Source organism: Haematobia irritans, chromosome 1, assembly GCF_050003625.1.
Source record: "Haematobia irritans isolate KBUSLIRL chromosome 1, ASM5000362v1, whole genome shotgun sequence".
Classification (NCBI taxonomy): Eukaryota; Metazoa; Arthropoda; class Insecta; order Diptera; family Muscidae; genus Haematobia; species Haematobia irritans.
Window position 1 is genome coordinate 36,525,475 of NC_134397.1, and position 8,005 is coordinate 36,533,479.

Consider the following 8,005-nt stretch of genomic DNA (forward strand, 5'->3'; position numbering starts at 1 on the left):
AAAACACCTCTCGAACTTTTTTGGTAGCAATACCAGCAATGTATTCTCATATCGACAATGCCGCCTATCAGTCTGTTTCTGTATATCGATCGACTAAAATGCCCAGAAACCGCTGGTTTTTGGTTGTAAATTCAGCTGTTTGTTTCCATTTCAGTCGATCGACATACAGAAACAGGCTGTATAAGTATTATCGACAGGTACTAGTAATTTTCGTGTGTTATTTAAAACAACGAACATCGATAACAACGTACTAACGGACATTTTTGTGGAAAAACATTTTTAGGGGTAGTAGATATTTCGCTAATGGGGCACATCGTGCTTTAGAAGATATATACCCACCCACCCAATGAATACCCACCGGTTTTTCGCAACACTAGTTGTTGGCCGAAAATTGCAATTCCAAATCAGCTGTTCAATGTTTTGCTCAATTACGTGCACATTATGAGTTTTTTCTTTGATTTTTTAAGATCATTTTTAAATAAAATGTTGGAATTATTGTCATTCGGCAAAAAGACAATCACTAATACTTTAAATATTTATGTAAAGACAAATACGGGAAAAACTCTATCGGTCAATTTAGAACCACAATGGGATATTAAAAATGTGAAAGAGTTGGTGGCTCCACAGTTGGGATTGCAACCGGATGAGGTGAAAATTATATTTGCTGGCAAAGAATTAAGTGATGCTACAACTATTGAAGAATGTGACCTGGGACAACAGAGTATATTGCACGCCATACGAGCACGACCTTTGAAAGCAAGGAAACACTTAAATCATTCGACGGTGGCAGAAGAAGATGCCGAAGAACAACCTTCTAAGCCGTTATGTGAAACATTGGTAGACCTACAATTGCCCAGTGAGGAGCGTACTAATATCAGTGAAGAAGATCGAGAAAGTAGAAAAGCTCACTTTTTTGTCCATTGCTCTCAGTGTGGAAAACTATGCAGAGGTAAATTGCGAGTTCGTTGCTCTTTGTGTAAAGGCGGTGCATTTACAGTACATCGTGATCCGGAATGCTGGGATGATGTCCTTAAACCTCGACGGATTCCGGGACATTGCGAGTCATTGGAAATTGCCTGTGTGGATAACCAAGATGGCGATCCTCCATACGCCGAATTCTATTTCAAATGTGGTGAACATATTTCAGGGGGAGAAAAGGACTTTGCTGCTCCTTTGAGTTTGATAAAGAACAATATGAACCATATCCCTTGTTTGGCATGTACGGATACAAGCGAGTTGGTTTTAGTATTTCCCTGTGAGTCGAAGCACGTCACCTGTATTGAATGTTTCTTGCAATATTGTCGTTCACGTCTAATGGAGAGACAATTTATGCCTCATCCGGAATTTGGATATACCTTACCATGTCCCGCAGGATGTGAGAATTCGTTTATCGAAGAAATACATCATTTTAAATTGTTGACACGAGAAGAATATGAACGTTATCAGAGATTTGCAACGGAGGAATATGTTCTACAAGCCGGTGGAGTTTTATGTCCGCAACCAGGTTGTGGTATGGGACTGCTGGTGGAAGCGGATTGTAAAAAAGTTACATGTCAAAACGGCTGTGGATATGTGTTTTGTCGCAATTGTCTTCAAGGCTATCATTTGGGTGAATGTTTACCCGAAAACGGAAATGCAAACACAGGTGGTTCATGTGAATATACAATCGATCCCAATCGAGCTGCTGAAGCTCGATGGGATGAGGCCAGTAATGTGACAATTAAAGTATCGACAAAGCCTTGCCCAAAGTGTCGTACACCAACCGAAAGAGATGGTGGCTGCATGCATATGGTCTGTACGAGGTCAGGTTGTGGATTTGAATGGTGTTGGGTATGCCAAACGGAATGGACGAGAGATTGTATGGGAGCCCATTGGTTTGGTTAAATATTCACGGCGTGTTTGATAAACAGCTATGTATAAGTTTATGAATGGTGTCACATACATACATACTAGTCAAGACTGAAAAGTGAACATTGTAATTGCAGCTCTTTAAATTCTTGCGTATTCGTTACAGAAAGTTTTGTTTAATATTTGTGACAATTGTTCTTGATTTCATTGTTAATTTGTTATTTAATATCAATTTGGAAATAAAGGGATAAGATAATTGTGTATTTTGATTGGTTTCTTGGATACCAAAGAAAGGGTTTTTATATGATAGGCCGAAGATGTGGTATCGAGTTTTTTCGGCAAACGGATTTTAAGTTAAAAATATTCAATTGTTGTATTGGTAAAAATATACAATACCTCTAGAGTTGAATTTTAAATGTCCATTAGTCATCTCATTTTTATTGAGAACAAAAATAGTCGTCCTTATACTAGTAGCCTTTTAATATTTGTTGAATCATTTTTAATTACTACGTGATTCAGTTTCTCGAAATTCGGCTGGATCTGTGAAACGTACAGTAAAAATATAAAAGATTGAAGGGAATGGTACCAAAAACAGCAATGCGTAATGATGTCCTAAAGCTATTATTCCATAGGCTAACAAAAGCCATTGAATACCTATAAAAATCAAATATAGTAAGAAATTTAAATATATCTCAATAAATGGGAATACTTACAAATTATAACGAAATTTTTTATTTCCATCAAAGAAGACTTGACCAATGCTTTAAAAGATTGATCTAATTTCATGGAATAGTGTATAGCATTCGATATCATTGATATAGCAATGCTCATATAGGGAAATGCATAATCTGAAATGAAGGTAAATACTATATGTGAACAAGACAAATTTCATGACGGCTAAAGCTTAAGTCACAAGGGAAACGAATTTTCCCCATTTTTGTCATATAATTCCAATGTGACCTTTCCCCAAGCATTATCTCAATTGTAACAATATATTACACGACTAAGGAATCATACTTACAAATAAGACCACATGCAAGTGCATGTATGAAAGTTATTAAAGGTAAAAAGTATAGAGCCGCATATATGGGGGCTTTTCCCTTCACATCTAAAGCCGTACTAACCACAGGTCGTATTATAAACATGGTAACCAGGCAAAGGAAATAAAAAACCAATATTATTGTTTGCCTGTAATCAGAAAAAAAAACTTAAAACGAATCAAACACTTAAAGTGTTCCTTTAAACTCACAAAGGATATACAGCCTCCTGGGTACAATGCAGTGATTTTTCATAATTCGGTGTAGGATTGAAAAATAAAGTGTACCAATCGGAGAATTTTCTAACAGGACATGCAAATAAACGAAATTCACCCATGGGCTCCATTAATAGTATGGATAGGATAGCAGAGATGGTGACTTCAAACAATGCACAAGTTGTTAGTATAATTTGTTTGCGGGAAAATCTTTTGAAAACAAATAACAATACACATGAATAACTTAACATAGTCAGGCCCAAGTATCTTACTTTCTATCCTTGGCATCTAAATCAATAAAGAAGCAATGCATCATCAAGGGTAACATAGCCATAAATCCCATATAGAACCAAGAATATGAGTCCAACTCATTTTCGCACTGTGTACAGGCAAAACTTTCGTTCACTCGAAAGCCACGGGGACATGGTCCACACTCACTCCACCCATCTTCTAATTGTACACGGCCACAATATTGTCCAGGACAGCGTTCCAAAAGGGACGACATCATTAATTTATCGCAATAATTTATGCATATTCCTTTTCGCAGTTTTGTTTTGTTTACCCGCAATCGGCTGTATTTTGTGATGTTATGATCTATACCGGATATATTTACTACCGGTTACTTGAAAGCTAGGTATGCACTTTACGTCGATAACGAAGTTTGTCATGTATTTTGTAAAGCCTGCATGTAGGTGTTTGGAAAATTGTTCGAGCAATAAAACAGTTTTATCATGTGTTTGTTATGAGACTAATGTATCGAAAGAAATAGGTGGAAACCTATAACGAATCTCATGGAAGTCTTACATGGACATAAAATTATGTATTTTCCTTTGCGTACAACTCTAAACCGAACTCTTTAGAAAAACTTGTGTCTTTGTGTCACCCTGTTATTACCTCACATATTTTTTAACATCTCTGGATTACAACAGCTGATATATATTTACCTATGACGTCACAATAAATCGTCATCTGGTATCCGATGGTGTTAGTGGTGTGGAAATACACAAATACTCACACACCAATGGAATGGTGTTAATACTTACTGTGGGGAGGTATCTGAGGTGTTGTCGCAAATTTTAGTAGCGAGATAAGAAGGTTTGTTTTTAGATTATTTCAGGGCAAACAGTTTCCAGTTGACAATTGTAAGAGAGATATGTTGAGAAATTTCCTAAAATCCACCGGAGCCCACTTAGTTTTAAGTTCAACAAAATGGTCACAGCGATCTACTCTGTCATCAACCAGTTTTTTGTAAGTCAAGGTTAATGTCCAATAAATTTACAAGAACTAAATTTGACGTCTCGTGTGCACTTTTTTAGGGTGACAAAACGCAATGTGGGACTGCAACACGGCCAATCGGATCCATCATATGCAGGCACTATGGCAGAGGGTAAGAGATTATTCTATTTTGTTACATTGCCAGCAAATGAATAAAATATGTATACCACTAAATTATTCACGTGTTTCAGTGAAATCTAAAATTATGGAACGTCTTGGCCTAGAGCAGGGATATACACCAATACCAAAGCATCGCGAACATTTGCTTAAATATGAACCGAAACTAGGGGATTTGGAGCCACGATCTATGCAAGATTCTTTTACATCTGCCATCTTACCTTTGGCTTCTGACAAAGCTCTACAAGATAAATATGTGGCTTTTTTGGGACATGTTCGCATGGGCCGTCTAATGGAAGATATGGACATGTTTGCAGTGTGGGTCTGTCATCAACATGTTAAAGTTAATAATCTTCCGGAAAATATACCACTGCCATATACATTTGTCACTATACTCGTGGATAAGATAACATTCACCGATTTCAGAACAAAAGCCACCGAGGATATACGCTTGTCCGGTCATGTGTCGTGGGTGGGCAAAAGTTCAATGGAAATTGTAGTTTGGTTGGAGCAAATGGAAGGTGGCACTTGGCATAAGATCACCAGAGCTTTATTCCTAATGGCTGCACGTAATGCCACGAATACAGCGGCCTCCCCAGTTAATCCAATTGAACCTGCCACTGAAGAGGAAAAGAAAATTTTAGATGGCGGTGTTTTGAGGAAAAAACGTAGACAACTTTTGCAAGCATCTTCCATTTTTAAGGTTGAACCAAATGATTACGAGCAATCATTGATGTACGATCTATACAAAAGGACCACCCCTCAAACCACAATGGAACTGAATGTACGTGTTCTACCACCCCATTGCCGATGGATGTCGGAATCTCATGTAACGAATACAATGGCCTCCTTTCCAGAAAACCGTAATGCCCACAATAAGGTATTCGGTGGTTTCCTAATGCGTAACGCTTTGGAAATTAGTTGGGTTGGTGCCAATCTCTATTGTAAAAGTCGTCCGAAATTGGAACATATTTGTGATATTAGTTTCGAGAAACCTGTGAGTGTAAACTCATTCATAAAGATGACAGCCTATGTTGTTTACACCGAAGTAAATTATGTCCAAATGATGACTGTAGCGGATGTCATCGATATGATGACGGGAGATCAATTGACTTCGAATGTTTTCTACTATACTTTTGCGGCACAAGATGAAGTTCCCGAGGTCTTGCCAAGATCATATCATGAGACTATGTGGTACATACAAGGTCGTCGTAAATTTAAATATGCTTTGGGTTTGGAATAAGCCTGAAGTAAAAACAAACTAAAAATTAAGCTAATCGATGGACTTAGCAATCATGGATATTACTACAAAAGCTTTTACTATAATAGAATCTACAAAGAGTATTAATTTATGTCGGATTGTTTTTGTAGTTGTAGTATATATTTGTTGTTTTATGTATGAATGTTGATGCAATTTGAAAGAAAAACTAACGATTAAGATTAAAGTTCAAAGCGATAAAATAATTGGCCACATAGAATCTAACTTCTATTGTAAAATATAGATAAGTTCACAGATAGAAAATTATTGCAAGAATTTACGTTTTATGTTTTTTTATGTATTTTATATTTATTGAATTCTCATATATTTTTTACGAACCCAGGGTACCTCTTGATGATGTTACTTCAAAGATACTTAAATATTTATTTAAATTTATTGTTTATAAAAAAATTTTAAGAAATATCACCGCAACTAATAAAACAATGCGTTCAATAATAAAAATTCAAATGCTCTCTGCTTTTTTTGAGTAGGTGGAAAAGAGAAGAACTGAATAGGATGGTTATGATTGCAACTCGATATTTTTAAAAATTATGAAAAACTAAGTTTTTACCATGCATGTCCACTGTTTGTCCGTCCGTAAAGAATGACATAAATTTGGAAATATAAAAACATATCGATGTCTTTATTCCAAAGTACGCTAAGTCTAAAAGTGAATTTTACAGGAAACAACTTCAAAGTTTTTTTGTTGAATTTCTCAAAAACCGTATAAGATAGAAATTCCCTTATTTTCGGTCTTAAAATCATATTAATTCTAATTTTTTTTAGTATGTACGAACTCATAATAGTGATAATAGAACATGGATAAAAATGATTTAGGCCATTTTAGACTGAACAAAGCTTAGAAGTGTCCAATAAATTCGAACTTTTGACAGGATGCAATTCACATCAATCCGAATAAAAAACAACGAACTCCATCAAAACATGCTAAGTCGACTTAGCGTACTCTGGAATGAGGGCATCGATATATTCTAGAAATAGCCTACGTGTCAGCTTAAAAAGATCAAATTCCCCTTTGAAATAAAGGCTTACTTTTTGTTTCATTCATTAATGTTTGGACACTCTCAAATTTCGTATGTCGGCGAACATAATAAGTATATTAACAAAAGTCAATTATTATAATTGCAAAAAAGTCGATTTTATTTTTTCGACAAAAGGTTAATTTTGACCTACTGACCGCTGATCCCCAAAACCAAAAATATAATTAAACGGTCTTCGTTCAATCTTGTATCACCTGGATCTGAGAATTGCAAACAAAATCAAAACCATTATTTTTTTTTAAATTAAAGCATTTAATTTTTTTTGTATAACCAAAATTTTTTGTGTATTACCCTAATTTGGAATTGTTCATGTGTAGCTTCCCGTTTTCAAATTTCAAAAATTTTTCAAATTTAAGGGCTATGATGGGGGATATATTATCTCCTGGATAATAATAAAAGAGAGCTATATCTTCGCATAGATTTTCCGAAAACTGGTTATCAGCTTGAAAACTGAACGTAGTACTCAGCTTTATATGTATATGCTTTGGATAACATTTAAAAACTAAAAGTGTCTACGATTTCTAGTTTGCTAGACCTTGAAGTACAAGCAGACACCAAAAAACATGTTCAGAAATTTCTGAATTTTTTTATTGGTTCATTTTGTATAGAGAAAATTTTAACACCTGTGGTTAGGTTAGATTAGTGGCAGCCCTTTATTTCAGACTATTCAGTCCATAGTGATACTGCAGATGGTTTCTTTTAGTTTCAATGTGTGTAAAGACCTTTTTTCTCAGTTTGCACTTATAAAATATTCAGTCAACTGATGAAGACACAGATACATCTAATCTAGCCTACTGTTAAATGAAAATTCGATTTTCAAAAATTAAGCAAAGTGTAACAACAGCTACCTAACTTAAGGGGGCGTGTACTTTCCCAAAATAATCTTACCTATGGTGGTGTACTATTTCCCTAACCGGCAAAAATAGAACATTTTCTTCGATGTTCTATTACGACAGTTTTTGATACTGATTTGTTGGTAGCTCATTTACTCAGACGGTCTTTTCTAAAAATAGGATTTTAGGATCTCCTTTTCCTGCGCATTTTAAGCATTCAAGAAAGCATTACATTTTCCAGTTATGGAACCTTCAACGGCTTCAAGTTAAATGTTAGACTAAAATTATTATTTGATCCAAATGACCATTGGGTTTTAATGAGGATTTCCTAAGTGGGAATCGACCAGCCCCACCAAAAAAAATT

General features: G+C 35.4%; 3 protein-coding genes across 4 annotated transcripts; 2 read left to right on the forward strand and 1 right to left on the reverse strand.

Moving 5' to 3' along the window:
- Positions 1-392: 392 nt before the first annotated feature.
- park (E3 ubiquitin-protein ligase parkin) lies at positions 393-2,111 on the forward strand. The gene has a single exon (XM_075289815.1). The coding sequence runs from the start codon at positions 442-444 to the stop codon at positions 1,882-1,884; it is 1,443 nt and encodes a 480-aa protein (XP_075145930.1). The 5' UTR covers positions 393-441; the 3' UTR covers positions 1,885-2,111.
- Positions 2,112-2,252: 141 nt separating this feature from the next.
- Positions 2,253-3,696, reverse strand: LOC142220606 (JNK1/MAPK8-associated membrane protein). Its single transcript, XM_075289818.1, has 5 exons — positions 3,373-3,696; positions 3,098-3,310; positions 2,870-3,036; positions 2,562-2,696; positions 2,253-2,502 (listed from the first exon to the last, which is right to left on the reverse strand). Exons 1-5 carry the CDS (start codon positions 3,606-3,608, stop codon positions 2,348-2,350), a joined length of 906 nt encoding a protein of 301 aa, XP_075145933.1. The 5' UTR covers positions 3,609-3,696; the 3' UTR covers positions 2,253-2,347.
- A 326-nt stretch (positions 3,697-4,022) lies between these two features.
- On the forward strand, positions 4,023-6,218 carry LOC142220605 (acyl-coenzyme A thioesterase 9, mitochondrial-like). 2 transcript variants are annotated; one of them, XM_075289816.1, is made up of 4 exons: positions 4,023-4,152; positions 4,208-4,348; positions 4,417-4,487; positions 4,567-6,218. In XM_075289816.1, the coding sequence occupies exons 1-4, from the start codon at positions 4,127-4,129 to the stop codon at positions 5,733-5,735; spliced, it is 1,407 nt and encodes a 468-aa protein (XP_075145931.1). In that variant the 5' UTR covers positions 4,023-4,126; the 3' UTR covers positions 5,736-6,218. The 2 variants fall into 2 exon arrangements, with proteins under 2 accessions (XP_075145931.1, XP_075145932.1); XM_075289817.1 differs by having other exon boundaries at positions 4,132-4,348.
- The last annotated feature ends 1,787 nt before the right edge of the window (positions 6,219-8,005 follow it).

What these genes read in the sequence shown, in the direction of transcription:
- park (XM_075289815.1), top strand. Translation starts at nt 442, where the DNA reads ATGAGTTTTTTCTTTGATTTTTTAAGATCATTTTTAAATAAAATGTTG.
- LOC142220605 (XM_075289816.1), top strand. Translation starts at nt 4,127, where the DNA reads ATGGTGTTAATACTTACTGTGGGGAG. An exon ending in TTAATACTTACTGTGGGGAG is followed by an intron (nt 4,153 to 4,207) that starts GTATCTGAGGTG and finishes GTTTGTTTTTAG; the next exon opens with ATTATTTCAGGGCAAACAGT. An exon ending in TGCAGGCACTATGGCAGAGG is followed by an intron (nt 4,488 to 4,566) that starts GTAAGAGATTAT and finishes CACGTGTTTCAG; the next exon opens with TGAAATCTAAAATTATGGAA.
- LOC142220606 (XM_075289818.1), bottom strand. Translation starts at nt 3,608, where the DNA reads ATGATGTCGTCCCTTTTGGAACGCTGTCCTGGACAATATTGTGGCCGT. An exon ending in CAGGAGGCTGTATATCCTTT is followed by an intron (nt 3,037 to 3,097) that starts GTGAGTTTAAAG and finishes TTCTGATTACAG; the next exon opens with GCAAACAATAATATTGGTTT. An exon ending in AAAAAATTTCGTTATAATTT is followed by an intron (nt 2,503 to 2,561) that starts GTAAGTATTCCC and finishes TGATTTTTATAG; the next exon opens with GTATTCAATGGCTTTTGTTA.